The sequence below is a fragment of the Carcharhinus amblyrhynchos genome, unplaced genomic scaffold, assembly GCF_965287045.1.
Source record: "Carcharhinus amblyrhynchos unplaced genomic scaffold, sCarAmb.v2.hapA scaffold_601, whole genome shotgun sequence".
NCBI classification, from domain to species: Eukaryota; Metazoa; Chordata; class Chondrichthyes; order Carcharhiniformes; family Carcharhinidae; genus Carcharhinus; species Carcharhinus amblyrhynchos.
In genome coordinates, this window is record NW_027650341.1 from 716 (window position 1) to 19,581 (window position 18,866).

At 53.7% G+C, this 18,866-nt stretch overlaps 1 protein-coding gene across 1 annotated transcript in view; it reads right to left on the reverse strand.

Moving 5' to 3' along the window:
* Positions 1-3,030: 3,030 nt before the first annotated feature.
* The window catches only part of LOC145339671 (DISP complex protein LRCH3-like), a 37,838-nt gene continuing 22,002 nt past the window's right edge, over positions 3,031-18,866 (reverse strand). Inside the window, exons 2-6 of the mRNA XM_080184182.1 lie at positions 8,529-8,673; positions 6,083-6,209; positions 5,377-5,482; positions 3,610-3,746; positions 3,031-3,150 (exon numbers count right to left, since the gene is read on the reverse strand). Coding sequence (XP_080040308.1) covers positions 3,031-3,150; positions 3,610-3,746; positions 5,377-5,482; positions 6,083-6,209; positions 8,529-8,673 — 635 coding nt within the window. The remainder of the gene's footprint in view (positions 3,151-3,609; positions 3,747-5,376; positions 5,483-6,082; positions 6,210-8,528; positions 8,674-18,866) is intronic.

Below are 18,866 nucleotides of genomic sequence, written 5' to 3' on the forward strand. Positions count from 1 at the left end.
CATTCCTCCCCCCCGACCCCGACACATTCCTCCCCCCCCACACATTCCTCCCCCTTCCCCCCCCCCCCGTACATCCCTCCCCCGCCCCCCCTGCACAGTGTGTGTGATCGGTGAGCTGGAGTTAGCTGGAGGCCAGACTGGTGAGGCTGGCAGATTTCCTTCCCCAAAGGGGCATTAAGGGGTTATTTTTTGAAGCCACAGTGTGGGTGCCATGGTGACCACCCCAATCTCTTCCGAACCCCTCCCCCGTATTACAATCGGGGAGACCCCCTCCCCCACGATCCTATTCCCTTCGTCCCCAACCATCTCCCAAACCTCCCCCCCTTCTCTCTCTGCCCTTCCTCCCTACCCCCCTCCACTCCCAAAGCTTCTTCCCCCTCCCCTGCTTCTCTCCCACCCCCCTCTGCCCCCCCAAGCTTCTTCCCTCCTCCCCCACTCTGTCCCCAAATCCCTTCCCCCCCCCCCCACTTTCTGCCTTCAGCCTGACCACCCTCCCCCCCCCCCCCCCCCACCCCACCCCCAGTGAGCGGGGACCAATCCCGTGTGCCTCAGGACCCGAACCGAGCATTCGAGCCTCTCCGGAACATTCCACTGAGCTCAGCGGTTAGTTGTTGAGATCGAATCCCCCTATCCCTCTCCGTATCCGGCAGAAACCCCCTCCTCAAACAGCCCGACTAAACCCACCTCCCCCCCCCGCCCACCCCTCGCCACCTCTCCCCATCCGGGTGGGAACCAGCTCCCCGCCCCGATCAAACCCCCCTCCCCCCCCGGGTGGGAACCAGCTCCCCGCCCCGATCAAACCCCCCCTCCCCCCCCGGGTGGGAACCAGCTCCCCGCCCCGATCAAACCCCCCTCCCCCCCCGGGTGGGAACCAGCTCCCCGCCCCGATCAAACCCCCCTCCCCCCCGGGTGGGAACCAGCTCCCCGCCCCGATCAAACCCCCCTCCCCCCCCCTCACCACCTTTCCCCATCTGGGTGGGAACCACCCCCCTGCCCCGATCAAACCCAGCTCACCCCCCCGCCCCCCCTCGGTCCCTGGGCCGGACTCAACTCGTTCCCTGACCAGCGCTTGCTGCCACTGTCCACACTGTTAAAACCCGAATCCAGGTCACTGTGCTGCTGGCTCCCCACACAATTCATCAGGGAGACTGCAAACAGGGCAGGAACACAGTTACAACAGCAACAACACTCCCTCGACTCAATTACTCCCCATCTCTAACTGTCCCCCTGAACTGAGCCTCGCGCTTGGCTCCCCCCCAGAGAGAGGGAGGGTCGCGAGTCACCCACATTGCTGTGTCTCTGGAGTCACATGTAGGCCAGACCAGGGTAAGGACGGCAGATTTCCTTCCCTAAAGGGGCAGCACAGTGGGTTAGCGCTGCTGTCTCACAGCGCCAGGGACCCGGGTTCAATCCCAGCGGCACGGTGACACAGTGGGTTAGCGCTGCTGTCTCACAGCGCCAGGGACCCGGGTTCAATCCCAGCGGCACGGTGACACAGTGGGTTAGCACTGCTGTCTCACAGCGCCAGGGACCCGGGTTCAATCCTAGCGGCACGGTGACACAGTGGGTTAGTGCTGCTGTCTCACAGGGACCCGGGTTCAATCCCAGCGGCACGGTGACACAGTGGGTTAGCGCTGCTGTCTCACAGCGCCAGGGACCCGGGTTCAATCCCAGCGGCACGGTGACACAGTGGGTTAGCGCTGCTGTCTCACAGGGACCCGGGTTCAATCCCAGCGGCACGGTGACACAGTGGGTTAGCGCTGCTGTCTCACAGCGCCAGGGACCCGGGTTCAATCCCAGCGGCACGGTGACACAGTGGGTTAGCGCTGCTGTCTCACAGCGCCAGGGACCCGGGTTCAATCCCAGCGGCACGGTGACACAGTGGGTTAGCGCTGCTGTCTCACAGCGCCAGTGACCTGGGTTTGATTCCCGGTTTGGGTCACTGTCTGTGTGGAGTCTGCACATTCTCCCCGTGTCTGCGTGGGTTTCCTCCCACAGTCTGAAAGACGTGCTGGTTAGGGTGCATCGGGCCGGGCTAAATTCTCCCTCAGTGTAACCCGAACAGGAGCCGGAGAGTGTCGACAATGGGTTTTTCACAGTAACTTCATTGCAATGTTAATGTAAGCCTTCCTTGTGACACGAATAAATGAACTAAAAAACTTAATGTAAGCCTGCTTGTGACACTGATGAATGAACTTCAAACTTTTTTCAGTGAACCAGATGGGTTTTGAATCGATGAGGGGTCAATGGTCATCATTACTGGGATTAGTGCCAAATTTTATTAATTGAATTTGAGTTACATCGGGTATGGGATTCGAACCCGGGTCCCCAGAATATTAACATGGCCTCAGGATGACTGGCCAATTGATGTGACCACTTGTCCCCGCAGCCATCTCCACATATCTCGCTGGGGCTGGAATCCCGGGGGAGGGGAGGGGAGGAAGTGATACACCCAGTGGTACAGATTCTCACTCAGACCCCACTGGGGGAACTGGGAGCAGTTCTGCCTACCCCCCCCCACCGCCCCCACTCAGGAAGGTGATGCTGGCCTTGGAAGGGGCGGCAGGGGAGCGTGGGGTACAGCCCTGTTTGACCAAAATGAGACCAGCACTTAAAGGGTTAAGATACGAGGACAGGCTGGTATTGCCTCGAGTGTAGAGGATTAAGGGGGCGATCTAATCGAGGGTTTAAACTGATAAACACAGAAATTTCCACGCTGGGGTTGGGAGATTGCAGCAGAGTTAAAGCAATAAAGATTAGAGACTGAAGGCAGGTAGATGGAGTGAAACCAGAGATAAAACATGAATGGTGGAAGAGGCTCGAGAGAGGGGCTGAATGGCCTCCTCCTGTTCCTGTATAACAGGTTCGGGTGGGGGGGGGGGGGGGGGTGGTGCTGAATGGCCACTTCCTGTTGCTCTGTGACGGAGTTTGAAGGGTAATTTTCCCAGGGGGGCCAGGGCAGCCCTTTCCACTGAGTGTTCCTCAGTTCGATCCGCTGTGTACAAATTCAGAAAACACAGAGTGAGCAACTCACCAGGAGCCGAAACCGTGAGGTCGCATCGATCTCTCTAAGTCAGAAAGGTCAGGAACTGCTTTACAAGCTTCAATGTTCAAATATTTAAATATATGGATCTTCCCTTTGGTACAAATCTGAAAACAACAGGATATATACAGAATAAACCTCACAAACCGTCCCCATCAAACACTCCCAGGACAGGTACAGCACGGGGTTAGATACAGAGTAAAGCTCCCTCTACACTGTCCCCATCAAACACTCCCAGGACAGGTACAGCACGGGTTAGATACAGAGTAAAGCTCCCTCTACACTGTCCCCATCAAACACTCCCAGGACAGGTACAGCACGGGGTTAGATACAGAGTAAAGCTCCCTCTACACTGTCCCCCCATCAAACACTCCCAGGACAGGTACAGCACGGGGTTAGATACAGAGTAAAGCTCCCTCTACACTGTCCCCATCAAACACTCCCAGGACAGGTACAGCACGGGGTTAGATACAGAGTAAAGCTCCCTCTACACTGTTCCCCATCAAACACTCCCAGGACAGGTACAGCACGGGGTTAGATACAGAGTAAAGTTTCACAGTACTTACTTGTGCAGGTGGGGACTGTAAGGGGTTGTTATCCAGGAGGATGTTCTGGAGATGACGGAGATGTCGATAACAAACCGGAATCCTTGTGACTTTGTTACAGGAGAAATCGAGGCGGACCAGTGGGAGCTCGGAAAGTTCTGCAAGTAAGGAATGACATTCCGTGTTAGCCCGCCTGTCACCCAACAACTTGGTTCCCGGATGGTGAACTGGGAGATCAGAGGGTGCTGGTATCCCTCCCCTCAATCCAACCCACAGGACACTCAGAGGATTGGGCAAGCTGTTCAACTGTGAAGGCAGCACGGTCCAGACTTCCCCTGAATTGTGCAGTGGACAGGGGGTGTCGCTGGGGACGAGGATTGGGGGGGGTGTGTCGCTGGGGACGAGGATTGGGGGGAGGGGGGAAGGTGTTGCTGGGGACGAGGATTGGGGGGGAGGGGGGAAGGTGTTGCTGGGGACGAGGATGGGGGGGTGTGTGTCGCTGGGGACGAGGATTGTTGGGGGGGGGGTGGTGGTGTCGCTGGGGACGAGGATTGGGGGGGGTGTGGTGGTGTCACTGGGACGAGGATTGGGGGGGGGGTGTGGTGGTGTCGCTGGGGACGAGGATTGGGGGGGGGTGTCGCTGGGGACGAGGATTGGGGAGGGGGGGTGTGTCGCTGGGGACGAGGATTGGGGGGGGGTGTCGCTGGGGACGAGGATTGGGGGGGTGTGGTGGTGTCGCTGGGGACGAGGATTGGGGGGGTGTGGTGGTGTCGCTGGGGACGAGGATTGGGGGGGTGTGGTGGTGTCGCTGGGGACGAGGATTGGGGGGGGGGGTGTGTGTCGTTGGGGACGAGGATTGGGGGGGGGTGTGTCGCTGGGGACGAGGATTAGGGGGGGGGGGGGCGAGGAGGTGGTGTCACTGGGGAAGAGGATTGGGGGGGTTGCCAGAAGAGGTGAGGTGGGGGCGCCAGGGTCGAGAGAAATTAGTCACTGAGTGCTGGGGACTGGTGCGTGGTGGAGGGCATGTTGACCAGGGCAGGGGAGGGGTCACTGGGTTGAAGGGGGGGTAGGGGCAGGGGGTGGGGGGGTGGGGGGGGCAGGGTTGGTTGCCGGGGATGGGGAGTGTTGCCGGTGGGGGTTGGCTGGATAGTTCAGCTCGGCCTTTCCCGAGTCCTCCTCCCAAACACACTGATCCCCTGTCACCATCCACCTCCCCGATCCACTCACTGCAGCAGTGGCCCAGGGTAAAGCCCAGCCATAGACCCCCAGTGGGGAACACACTCACCACTCAGATATTACATCCTCAGTTCAAATCCCACCCCAATCCAGGACAACACTCTCACTGCCCGTGCCGAGGGAGTGCCGCACTGTCAGAGGGTCAGTGCTGGGGGAGTGCCGCACTGTCAGAGGGTCAGTGCCGGGGGAGCGCCGCACTGTCAGAGGGTCAGTGCTGAGGGAGCGCCGCACTGTCAGAGGGTCAGTGCTGAGGGAGCACCGCACTGTCAGAGGGAGCGCCGCACTGTGTGCTTGGTGCTCTGATAACATTGCATAAACAAGAAGCCCATTGGTTGTGAATGTCTCTCTGGGATGTGCTGAGGATGTGGCAGATGCTATAGAAATGAAAGTTTCCCTTGCCGCTATTGGGCACTGGGGAAGTGGCTCAAACTGGAGTGTGCAGCTTTTAGGGGAGGGGAGGGGAGGGGAGGGGAGGGGAGGGGAGGGGAGGGGAGGGGAGGGGAGGGGAGGGGAGGGGAGGGGAGGGGAGGGGAGGGGGTGTGAGCGACTCACCTTCGGGAAGGGTGACCAGCTGGTTACGTCGCAGGTTGAGGTCCCGCAGCGACTCCAGATTCCCGATCTGTGACGGCAACATCTGGATCTCATTACAGCTGACATCCTGCACGGACAAACACATCCCGGAGTCACCCACACGGAGAGAACCACACCCCCGCCCCCCCCCCACCCCTCCAAAACCTACCTCTCTCCAACAGGGGGTTGGGGGCGGGGGCTCCTCATTCCCCCAGTAATAAACACCCCCCCCCACCCCCAACACTGGGTGTGACCCACCCTGTCAGTGCAGCCCCTTCCCCTGGGGACAGGCTCCGTCCCTTCTGTCCTGTGTGTGTGCGGGTGTGTATACACTCACTCACACGGGTCCACGCACATGGATGCACACACAAAAACATACTGATGTGTGTACACAGATATACATGAGCACACACTCGTACATGCTTGCATGAACAAAAACACAAAGGCAGACACCAATATACACTCTGGTACGTGCACAGACACACCTGCACACAAAAAACTGCATGTACACACATACAGAAAAACATACCGGTGTATATACAGACACAAACATTCAGGGATTCAGAATTCATAATACAGTCACCCACACACACACAGTCAGGCAGGAAGGGTGTTGGTACATTGAGAAGTGACCCATGTCAGATGTCCACCCTCAGTTGGCAGAGTGACCCTCACTGAGTGAACCTACCAGTTCCCGGAGCTGTCGAAGGCACCCGATATTCTCAGGAAGTGACGTGAGCTTGTTGTTACTGGTGATGAGGACTTTCAGCGGAAGACAGCACAGGAACGGGGGTAACACACACAGCTGGCTGCGACTGCACACAGAGAGAGAGAGAGAGAGTGAGAGAGAGAGAGAGTGAGAGAGCAACAGCACAATCCCTCCACAGCTCAATACTTACCCCACAGGGGTCACTGGACAGTGATCAGGAGCAGGAACCCTGGCTGATTTCCCCCCTCTCTCTCTCTAACCCAGGGATCACTGGACAGTGATCAGGAGCAGGAACCCTGGCTGATTTCCCCTCTCTCTCTCTCTCTAACCCAGGGATCACTGGACAGTGATCAGGAGCAGGAACCCTGGCTGATTTCCTCTCTCTCTCTCTCTCTAACCCAGGGATCACTGGACAGTGATCAGGAGCAGGAACCCTGGCTGATTTCCCCCTCTCTCTCTCTCTCTCTCTAACGCAGGGATCACTGGACAGTGATCAGGAGCAGGAACCCTGGCTGTTTTCCCTCCCTCCCTCTCTCTCTCTCTAAACCAGGGATCACTGGACAGTGATCAGGAGCAGGAACCCTGGCTGATTTCCCCTCTCTCTCTAACGCAGGGATCACTGGACAGTGATCAGGAGCAGGAACCCTGGCTGATTTCCTCTCTCTCTCTCTAACCCAGGGATCACTGGACAGTGATCAGGAGCAGGAACCCTGGCTGATTTCCCCTCTCTCTCTCTAACCCAGGGATCACTGGACAGTGATCAGGAGCAGGAACCCTGGCTGATTTCCCCTCTCTCTCTAACCCAGGGATCACTGGACAGTGATCAGGAGCAGGAACCCTGGCTGATTTCCCCTCTCTCTCTCTCTAACCCAGGATCACTGGACAGTGATCAGGAGCAGGAACCCTGGCTGATTTCCCCTCTCTCTCTCTCTAACCCAGGGATCACTGGACAGTGATCAGGAGCAGGAACCCTGGCTGATTTCCCCCCTCTCTAACCCAGGGATCACTGGACAGTGATCAGGAGCAGGAACCCTGGCTGATTTCCCTTCTCTCTCTCTAACCCAGGGATCACTGGACAGTGATCAGGAGCAGGAACCCTGGCTGATTTCCCCTCTCTCTCTAACCCAGGGATCACTGGACAGTGATCAGGAGCAGGAACCCTGGCTGATTTCCCCTCTCTCTCTCTCTAACCCAGGGATCACTGGACAGTGATCAGGAGCAGGAACCCTGGCTGATTTCCCCTCTCTCTCTCTAACCCAGGGATCACTGGACAGTGATCAGGAGCAGGAACCTGGCTGATTTCCCCTCTCTCTCTCTCTAACCCAGGGATCACTGGACAGTGATCAGGAGCAGGAACCCTGGCTGATTTCCCCTCTCTCTCTCTCTCTAACCCAGGATCACTGGACAGTGATCAGGAGCAGGAACCCTGGCTGATTTACCCCTCTCTCTCTCTCTCTAACCCAGGGATCACTGGACAGTGATCAGGAGCAGGAACCCTGGCTGATTTCCCCTCTCTCTCTCTCTCTAACCCAGGGATCACTGGACAGTGATCAGGAGCAGGAACCCTGGCTGATTTCCCCTCTCTCTCTCTCTCTAACCCAGGGATCACTGGACAGTGATCAGGAGCAGGAACCCTGGCTGATTTCCCCTCTCTCTCTCTCTCTAACCCAGGGATCACTGGACAGTGATCAGGAGCAGGAACCCTGGCTGATTTCCCCTCTCGCTGGGTCAATGTTAGGCTCCACACTTCGGGGTGGATGTGGAGACCTAGGAGAGGGAGTGGAGGCAGATTGAATGGAATGGGGGCCGGGATGAGGGAGTTTAGTCCACGCGGAGAAAAACTGGGAGAAGTTGGGATCGTTCTCCTCAGAACAGAGAATTTACTGAAGTTTATTTATTTATTATCGTTACAAGTAAAGCTTACATTAACACTGCAATGAAGTTACTGTGAAAAGCCCCCAGTCGTCCACACTCCAGCTCCTGTTCGGGTTACACTGAGGGAGAATTTAGCACGGCCCAATGCACCCTAACCAGCACGTCTTTCAGACTGTGGGAGGAAACCGGAGCACCCGGAGGAAACCCACACAGACACAGGGAGAACATGCAGACTCCACACAGACAGTGACCCACGCTGGGATTGAACCCGGGTCCCTGTGAGGCAGCAGCGCTAACCCACTGTGTCACCGTGCCGCCGGGATTGAACCCGGGTCCCTGGCGCTGTGAGACAGCAGCGCTAACCCACTGTGTCACGGTGCCACTGGGATTGAACCCGGGTCCCTGACGCTGTGAGACAGCAGCGCTAACCCACTGTGTCACCCCCATTGAATTAATACTCAGTAATGAGGGGAGTGTGTGGTGCACCCACAGTCTTTGGACATTCATTAACAAACCACAGCCACCCTGGAAATCCCCTGGCCACATTCACCTGAGGTTGAGGTAGGTTAAAGCCTGGAGGTTAGTAATTGCTGAGGGAATAGTCCTCACACAGTTGTGGTACAGATTCAGCGTTTCCAGGGAGATGTACTGGCAGAGCTCACACGGAATCTCCGAAAGCCTGTTCTTCGATAGGTCTGTGAAGGGGAAGGAAAGGATGGCAGAGTCAGAGCACCATCTTTCTTTAGGGAAATGCAGGAAAAGACCACTGATTATCCTGAGGACCCAGGCTCCTCTCCAGGGCCCACCCCCCCCACCAAGGGCCTGCCCCGGGCCCGGGCTCCTTTCATTCAGTATTCATTAAGTACCTCTGCTATTTCTACCAGTTCCGTCACATTTAATAGATCCTATTCCTTCACCTCTTCTCCTCTCACTCTTCACATACTTGTAGAATGCCTTGGGGTTTTCCTTAATCCTGCCTGCCAAGGCCTTCTCATAACCCGTTCTGGACGTATACTATTCTCGATCTCTAACATTACTTGGCTCTCTGAACCTTTTATAACCTTTTTTCTTCTTGACTCGATTTATTACAGCCTTTGTACAGCACGGTTCCTGTAACCTACCATAACTTCCCTGTCTCATCGGAACATGGCTATGCAGAACTCCAGACAAATATTCCCTGAAAACTTGCCACATTTCTTTCGGATATTTCCCTGAGAAAATCTCTTTCCAGTTTAAGCCTCTAATTTCCTGCCTGATAGCCTCATAATTCCCCTTACTCCAGATAAACACTTCCTAGCCTGCCTGATCCTATCTCTCTCCAATGCTATTGTAAAGGAGATAGAATTATGATCACTGTCTCCAAAATGCTCTCCCACTGAGAGATCTGACGCCTGTCCAGGTTCATTCCCCAATACCAGACCAAGTACAGCCTCTCCTCTCGTCAGCTTATCCACATATTTGTCAGAAACCTCCTTCCCATCCAAACCCCTTACCCTAGGGATATTCCAGTTGATGTTTGGGAAATAAAATCTCCCATCACGACAACTCTTATTATTACATCTTTCGAGGATCTGTTTCCCTATCTGTTCCTCAACATCCCTGTTACTATTGGGCAGCCTATAGAAAACACCAGAAAAGTTATCGACCCCTTCCTGTTCCTAACCTCCATCCACAGAGACTCCAGAGACAGTCCCTCCACAGCGTCCATCTTCTCTACAGCCGTGACACTATCTCTGATCAACAGTGCCACTCCCCCACCTCTTTTGCCTCCCTCCCTGTCCCTCCTGAAACATCGGAAACCTGGCACTTGAAGTAACCAGTCCTGTCCCAATCATGTGACATTAAATCAAATCTACGTACACTATGAATGGTATGCTTTGTCTGTATATCGCACAAGAAACAATATTTTTCACGGTATCCCAGTGCATGTGACAATAATAAATCAAATCTATGTACTCTATGAACGGTATGCTTTGTCTGTATATCGCACAAGAAACAATACTTTTCACTGTATCCCAACACGTGACAATAATAAATCAAATCTATGTACTCTATGAATGGTATGCTTTGTCGGTATGGCCTACAAGAAACAATACTTTTCACTGTATCCCAGTACACGTGACAATAATAAATCAAATGTACTCGATGAATGGTATGCTTTGTCTATATAGTGCACAAGAAACAATATTTTTCACTGCATCCCAGTACATGTGACAATAATAAATCAAATCTACGTACTCTATGAACGGTATGCTTTGTCTGTATAGCCCACAAGAAACAATACTTTTCACTGTATCCCAGTACATGTGACAATAATAAATCAAATGTATGTACTCTATGAATGGTATGCTCTGTATAGTGCATAAGAAACAATACTTTTCACTGTATCCCAGTACATGTGACAATAATAAATCAAATGAAAGATTCTATCTATCTGGGTCTTTCCTGACAATAGAACTTTCTGATTTGGCACTGTGTCAGTGATCCCAGCTGAGACCAGCCCCAGAACGGATCGCAACGGAGCTGGAACCGGGACAGAGGGATTTCAGCAAATCTGGACTGAAACATGGGGTATTAGTGGGGCGATAGAGAAGATTTACTCCAAATCGATAGTTCAGACAGACACACTGTGACATTGTGCTAGTTGTTAAGCAATGTGAACAGACCCGGGACTGAGAAGTGCTCCAAAATATAACTAAATATTCAACTAAATCGCAGAGCACCAGGGTGAGAGGATGCGGGGGGGGGGGGGGGGGGGGGGGGGCAGAAATCATACTGTCCCCAACATAGACAGACTCAGTTAGAGTGCAGGGAAGGCCGTTTCACACATCACCAGCTCTAGGATAACTCCCTCAGACAGGGCACTGACACTAGAGAGAGAGACAGACCCTCCCCAGCAGGACAACTCCCTCAGACACAGCACTGACACAGAGAGACCCCTCCCCAGGATAACTCCCTCAGACACAGCACTGACACAGAGACAGACCCATCCCAGGATAACTCCCTCAGACACAGCACTGACACAGAGAGAGACCCCTCCCCAGGATAACTCCCTCAGACACAGCACTGACACAGAGAGACCCCTCCCCAGGATAACTCCCTCAGACAGGGCACTGACACAGAGAGACCCCTCCCCAGGATAACTCCCTCAGACAGGGCACTGACACAGAGAGACCCCTCCCCAGGATAACTCCCTCAGACACAGCACTGACACAGAGAGACCCCTCCCAGGATAACCCCCTCAGACACAGCACTGACACAGAGACAGACCCATCCCCAGGATAACTCCCTCAGACACAGCACTGACACAGAGACAGACCCCTCCCCAGGATAACCCCCTCAGACACAGCACTGACATAGGGAGAGACCCCTCCCCAGGATAACTCCCTTACTGTTCCCTCTCTTCAAAAACATTCTACCTCAAGAGAAACTTGGTCAGTCACTCCATAGAACCTCACGTGCTGTACCTGTCCTGGGAGTGTTTGATGGGGGGGACAGTGTAGAGGGAGCTTTACTCTGTATCTAACCCCGTGCTGTACCTGTCCTGGGAGTGTTTGATGGGGGGACAGTGTAGAGGGAGCTTTACTCTGTATCTAACCCCGTACTGTACCTGTCCTGGGAGTGTTTGATGGGGGACAGTGTAGAGGGAGCTTTACTCTGTATCTAACCCCGTACTGTACCTGTCCTGGGAGTGTTTGATGGGGGACAGTGCAGAGGTAGCTTTACTCTGTATCTAACCCCGTGCTGTACCTGTCCTGGGAGTGTTTGATGGGGGGACAGTATAGAGGGAGCTTTACTCTGTATCTAACCCCGTGCTGTCCCTGTCCTGTTTGATGGGGACAGTGTTGAGGAACTGTGTTGTAAACTGTACAGGAACTCTGAGCTGTGCATCCTTCCCAGGGATCTGCGGTCAGAGGTCAGGATAAGTGGACATTGGCAGGCTGCCCAGATGGTAAAGATCAGGGGTCGGGGGTTACATCGCACGAATGACAAGTATTCCTGCTGGATAAATGTGTACATTCCACAGCTGGAGTCTGTGTTGCCGGCACAAGTGTCTCACTGATACAGTCACAAGAACGTCTTTGTTCAAATCTGCATTCATGTACAAACAATCATTCCCACAATCCCTCCGTCTCGCTGCCAATCTCCATCTCCGCTGAACGGAGTCAACACTGCCTCACACTGCACTCCTTCGGAAAAATATTCCCACCACAAAGAACAGAGCTGGGGATGTGGAAGGCTCTACAGCAATGCACACTCTTATCCTTGGTCTGAGCCACTGAGGGCTCAGTGAAGAGTGGTCACTGTTGTCAAGGATCAGTGGCCATTTTAGACACAGCAAGATCCCAGAAAGTGATTTTTTTTTTTAAAGTTCATCTATTAGTGTCACAACGAAGGCCTACATTAACACTGCAATGAAGTTACTTTGAAAAGCCCCTGGTAGCCACACTCCAGTTTGGGTTCCACTGAGGAAGAATTTAACACGGCCCAATGCACCCCAACCCGCACATCTTTGGACCGTGGGAGGAATCCGGAGCACTGACCCTCTCACAGTGCGGCGCTCCCTCGGCACTGACCCTCTCACAGTGCGGCGCTCCCTCGGCACTGACCCTCTCACAGTGCGGCGCTCCCTCGGCACTGACCCTCTCACAGTGCGGCGCTCCCTCGGCACTGACCCTCTCACAGTGCGGCGCTCCCTCGGCACTGACCCTCTCACAGTGCGGCGCTCCCTCGGCACTGACCCTCTCACAGTGCGGCGCTCCCTCGGCACTGACCCTCTCACAGTGCGGCGCTCCCTCGGCACTGACCCTCTCACAGTGCGGCACTCCCTCGGCACTGACCTGCAGAGTTTTGATTTGATTTATTCTTGACACGTACTGGGATACAGTGAAAAGTATTGTTTCTTGCACGCTATACAAAGCATACTGTTCATAGAGAAGGAAAGGAGAGAGTGCAGAATGTAGTGTTACAGTCACAGTGAGGGTGTAGAGAAAGATCAACTTAATGTGAGGTAGGTCCATTCAAAAGTCTGACAGCAGCAGGGAAGAAGCTGTTCTTGAGTCAGTCGGTACGTGACCTCAGACTTTTGTATCTTTTTCCCCCGATGGAAGAAGGTGGAAGTCAGAATGTCCGGGGTTTGTGGGGTCCTTAATTATACTGGCTGCTTTTCCCGAGGCAGCGGGAAGTGTAGACAGAGTCAGTGGATGGGAGGCTGGTTTGTGTGATGGATCGGGCTACGTTCACAACCCTTTGTAGTTCCTTGTGATCTTGGTCAGAGCAGGAGCCCAGACCAAGCTGTGATACAACCAGAAAGAATGCTTTCTATGGACCATCTGTAAAAGTTGGTGAGAGTCGTAGCGGACATGTCAAATTTCCTGAGTCTTCTGAGAAAGTACAGGCGTTGGTGGGGCTTTCTTAATTACAGCGTTAGCATGGGGAGGGGACCAGGACAGGTTACTGGTGATCTGTTTTGATCTGGATTATCTTTTATGGCAGTTATAATCTCCCTCCCCGTTCCCCCCCCCACCACTGTCAGCTGGATCCTGTGTCCTGTCTGAGTGAGACACTGTGAGATCAGTGCTGAGTGTGACAGTGAGAGGGAGCTGGGGTGAGAGGATCAGTAATCTCCCCAGTCTGTGTGACTCAGGCTGTTGTTGCAACGGTAATCTCTCTTCCCCGTCTCACTGAGCAGGGGGATGTTTTGGTGATTTTCATGTGAGTCACACCTCTCCGTCCCAGTTCAAAAAAACATTAAATCCTGGGGTGGGCGGGCGAAGATCCACAGAGGCAGAAAGACAGAGTGTACTGTGCTCCGGACACAGACACACAGGCAGCAGCATTGTACAGTGTGTAAATCAGTGATTCTGTCAATGTCCACATTCTCCTATCTGTGACTGTAAGGCAAGGCACGATGTGGAGATGCCAGCGCTGGACTGGGGTAAACACAATAAGTCGTCTTGCAACACCAGGTTAAAGTCCAACTGGTTTATCTGGTAGCAAACAGCACTAACTTTCGGAGCGCTGTCCCTTCATCAGGTGTTTGAGACTCAGCAAGTGATCCAGAAGCTCGGGTTTTTGCTACCAAATAAACCTGTTGGACTTTAGAACCATATCCAGCTCAGAAACAGGCCGTTCGGCCCTCCTTGTCTGTGCTGAACCATTTTTCTGCCCAGTCCCACTGACCTGTTCTTGGACCATATCCCTCCACACCCTCTCATCCATGAACCCGTCCAAGTTTTTCTTAAATGTTAAAAGTGACCCCGCATTTCCCACTTTATCCGGCAGCTCATTCCACTCCCACCACTCTCTAATATTCCCTTTAAACTTTTCTCCTTTCACCCTTAACCCATGCCCTCTGGTTTTTTTTCTCCCCTAGCCTCAGTGGAAAAAGCCTGCTTGCATTCACTCTATCTGTACCCATCTCACCTTATACACCTCTATCAAATCTCCCCTCATTCTTCTACGCTCCAGGGAATAAAGTCCTAACCTATTCAATCTCTCTCTGTAACTCAGCTTCTCAAGTCCTGGCAACATCCTTGTGAACCTTCTCTGCACTCTTTCAACCTTATTAATATCCTTCCTGTAACTAGGTGACCAAAACTGTACACAATACTCTAAATTCGGCCTCACCAATGCCTTATATAACCTTACCATAACACTCCAACTTTTATACTCGATACTCCGATTTATAAAGGCCAATGTACCAAAAGCACTCTTTACGACCCTATCCACCTGAGACGTCACTTTTAGGGAATTCTGTACCTGTATTCCCAGATCCCTCTGTTCAACTGCACTCTTCAGAGTCCTACCATTTACTGTGTAAACTGGTGTTGTGACTCTTACTGTAAGGCAAGGAACAGCGGGTCTATTAGACCATAGGAGCAGAATTAGGCCATTCAGCCCATCAATTCTGCTCCCCCATTCAATCATGGCTGATATTTTTCCCCTCCCCATTCTCCTGCCTTTTCCCCATAACCCCTGATCCCCTTATTAATGAGGAACCTATCTATCTCTGTCTTAAAGACACTCAATGACCTGGCCCTCCACAGCCTTCTGCGGCAAAGACTTCCACACATTCCCCACTCTCTGGCTGAAGAAATCCCTCCCCATCTCTGTTTTAAAGGATGGTCCCTTTACCCTGAGGTTGTGCCCTCTCTGGTTCTAGTTTTTCCTACTAGTGGAAACATCCTCTCCACGTCCAGGGCCTCGCAGTATCCTGTAAGTTTCAATAAGATCCCCCCCCTCATCCTTCTAAACTCCATCGAGTACAAACCCAGAGTCCTCAACCCGTTCCTCATACGACAAGCTCTTCACTCCAGTCTGAGTGAGATCTAACCTCACCACTCACTCACTGCCTGGTTCCTTCACACTCATCACCCAGTGTACGAGGTATCACAGAATGGAGAAAAGTCTACAGCAACCAAAGATACCCCACTGTTAACGTGTCTGTGATACCCCCCCACAACACGGCGATGGGACGGGGAGGGGGTGGTGATCCCCCCCCACACGGTGATGGGGAGGGGGTGGGGGTGGTGATCCCCCCCACATGGTGACGGGGAGGGGGAGGGGGTGGTGATCCCCCCCACATGGTGACGGGGAGGGGGAGGGGGTGGTGATCCCCCCCACATGGTGACGGGGAGGGGGAGGGGGTGGTGATCCCCCCCACATGGTGACGGGGAGGGGGTGGTGATGACTGAGGGTGTGTCCTGGCTGCGAAGGGAAGCTGCTGTTTTGGGAGGAGAACGGGAGCAGTGGAGGCAGCGATCTCCAAGGGAAACAGCTCAAACACACAGGACAAAGCACACACTGGCAGGATCTCCCAGCTCTGCTCTGCAGCAGATGACAGACTGAGGAATATTCGCTGTGCGCTAATCCCAGTGTGGTTACACCCCTCCCCAGGGAATCCCTCCACCCTCACACCCAGCAACACTGGTTACCGGGGATCCAATCTGAAATTCCATTCCTCCCTAACACAACCCGACAGACAGGTCTGTACACCATTCCTTCCCATCAATTCACACACACTGGATTGAGAAATCACCCTCCCATCAATCAACAGAATACTTCCAGCCAACTGTGGTTTCTCTCCCTGTGTGTGAGTCGCACCGAGAGCCAGGGTTCCACACTTCCGGGGATCAGACTTTCAAATAGACCGACCTCACATTAACCCGATCTTTCTCCACACCCTCCCTGTGACTGTAACACTACATTCTACACCCTCTCCTTTCCTTCTCTATGAACAGTATGCTTTGTCTGTACAGTGTACAAGAAACAATACTTTTCACTGTATCCCAGTACATTTGACAATAATAAATCTTATTTAATTACTGTTTTGAATTTATGCAGACAACAGGAACTTTAAGGTTTGCTTATTTTAAGTGGGTGTAATTGATGAGACAGCTTTTCTGAGGAAAGATGCAGTGTAAACTAGACACAGGATACAGCTGACCAATCTGAAACTCTGTGAAATGTCAACTGTGTGTGTGCTGTTCTGAATAAAGCCATTCGACAGAACACATCAACAGAACTCTCAAACTAGCCTCAGGATTGAGCTTGGCTGCTGGTGAGAAGTACACTGCCTGTCAGATCATTCACACACATCTGAAATCTCAGCATCACAGAGTCAGAGAGGTTTCCAGCACAGAGACAGGCCCTTCGGCCCAACATCCCCACACCCCGTAAACTAATCCCAATTGTCCGTGTTTCTCCTATACCCCTCTATACCCATCGCACCCATCTAACTGTCTAAATGCTTTTTAGAAGATAAAATTGTACCCTTCTCTACTACTGCCTCTGGCAGCTTGTTCCAGACACTCACTACCCTCTGTGTGAAAAAAATTGCCCCTCTGGACCCTTTTCTATCTCTCCCCTCTCACCTTAAACCTCTGCCCTCTAGTTTTAGACTCCCCTACCTTTGGGAAAAGATATTGACTATCTAGCTGATCTGTGCCCCTCATTATTTTGTAGACCTCTATAAGATCATCCCTCAGCCTCCTGCACTCCAGAGAAAAAAGTCCCAGTCTATCCAGCCTCTCCTTATAACTCAATCCATCAAATCCCAGTAACATCCTAGGAAATCGGTGCAAGACTCCCCGAAACTTGTTGGCCTTCCAGTGCGAGGAACTGTCCTCCACCGGCCGCGAGTAGCAGACGGACACGTTCTAAGGTCCAGGACTGCGGGCCAAGCGACGCTCTCCAGCCTGGGGCAGTCTCCACCGAGGTACAATGGGGAAAGGTCACCGTCAGAGGCCTTTCAGGCCATGTAGGCTGAGGGGCTAGTAACTGGGTAAACCCCCTCAGACTGCATGCTTAACCCAACTGTACACAGTAACGATAAAAATCAGAAGCGGGGTGGGGGGGGGGGGCACTCGGCCCAGAGGCTGCTCTGCCATTCAGCTCAATCATGGCTGATTATCCAATTCAATATCCGGATTCCCCCCCTTCCCCCCTCCATATCCCTCAATCCCTTTAGCCTCAAGATTGATATCTAATTTCTTCCTGAAATCACCAATGTTTTGTCCTCAGCTACTTTCTGTGGGAGTGAATTCCACACATTCCCCACCCTCTGGGTGAAGAAATTTCTCCTCCCCTCAGTCCTAAATCCTCAAACTCTGACCCCCTAGTTCTGGACTCCCCCCCACCACCATGGGGAACATTCTTTCTGAATCTACCCTGTCTAACCCTGTGTGAATTTTATAAGTTTCTATCAGATCCCCTCTCACTCTTCTAAACTCCAGTGAATATAATCCTAACCCACTCAGTCTCTCCTCATACGAGGAGGGGGACCCTGTACCCCAGAGAGAGTCAGCACCTTCAGGAGAGGAGGGGGACCCTGTACCCCAGTGAGAGTCAGCACCTTCAGGAGAGGAGGGGGACCCTGTACCCCAGTGAGAGTCAGCACCTTCAGGAGAGGAGGGAGACCCTGTACCCCAGTGAGAGTCAGCACCTTCAGGAGAGGAGGGGGGACCCTGTACCCCAGTGAGAGTCAGCACCTTCAGGAGAGGAGGGGGACCCTGTACCCCAGTGAGAGTCAGCACCTTCAGGAGAGGAGGGAGACCCTGTACCCCAGTGAGAGTCAGCACCTTCAGGAGAGGAGGGGGACCCTGTACCCCAGTGAGAGTCAGCACCTTCAGGAGAGGAGGGGGACCCTGTACCCCAGTGAGAGTCAGCACCTTCAGGAGAGGAGGGGGACCCTGTACCCCAGTGAGAGTCAGCACCTTCAGGAGAGGAGGGGGACCCTGTACCCCAGTGAGAGTCAGCACCTTCAGGAGAGGAGGGGGACCCTGTACCCCAGTGAGAGTCAGCACCTTCAGGAGAGGAGGGGGACCCTGTACCCCTCCGAGAGTCAGCACCTTCAGGAGAGGAGGGGGACCCTGTACCCCAGTGAGAGTCAGCACCTTCAGGAGAGGAGGGGGACCCTGTACCCCAGTGAGAGTCAGCACCTTCAGGAGAGGAGGGGGACCCTGTACCCCAGTGAGAGTCAGCACCTTCAGGAGAGGAGGGGGACCCTGTACCCCAGTGAGAGTCAGCACCTTCAGGAGAGGAGGGGGACCCTGTACCCCTCCGAGAGTCAGCACCTTCAGGAGAGGAGGGGGACCCTGTACCCCTCCGAGAGTCAGCACCTTCAGGAGAGGAGGGGGACCCCGTACCCCTCCGAGAGTCAGCACCTTCAGGAGAGGAGGGGGACCCCGTACCCCAGTGAGAGTCAGCACCTTCAGGAGAGGAGGGGGACCCTGTACCCCAGTGAGAGTCAGCACCTTCAGGAGAGGAGGGAGACACTGTACCCCAGTGAGAGTCAGCACCTTCAGGAGAGGAGGGAGACCCTGTACCCCAGTGAGAGTCAGCACCTTCAGGAGAGGAGGGGGACCCCGTACCCCAGTGAGAGTCA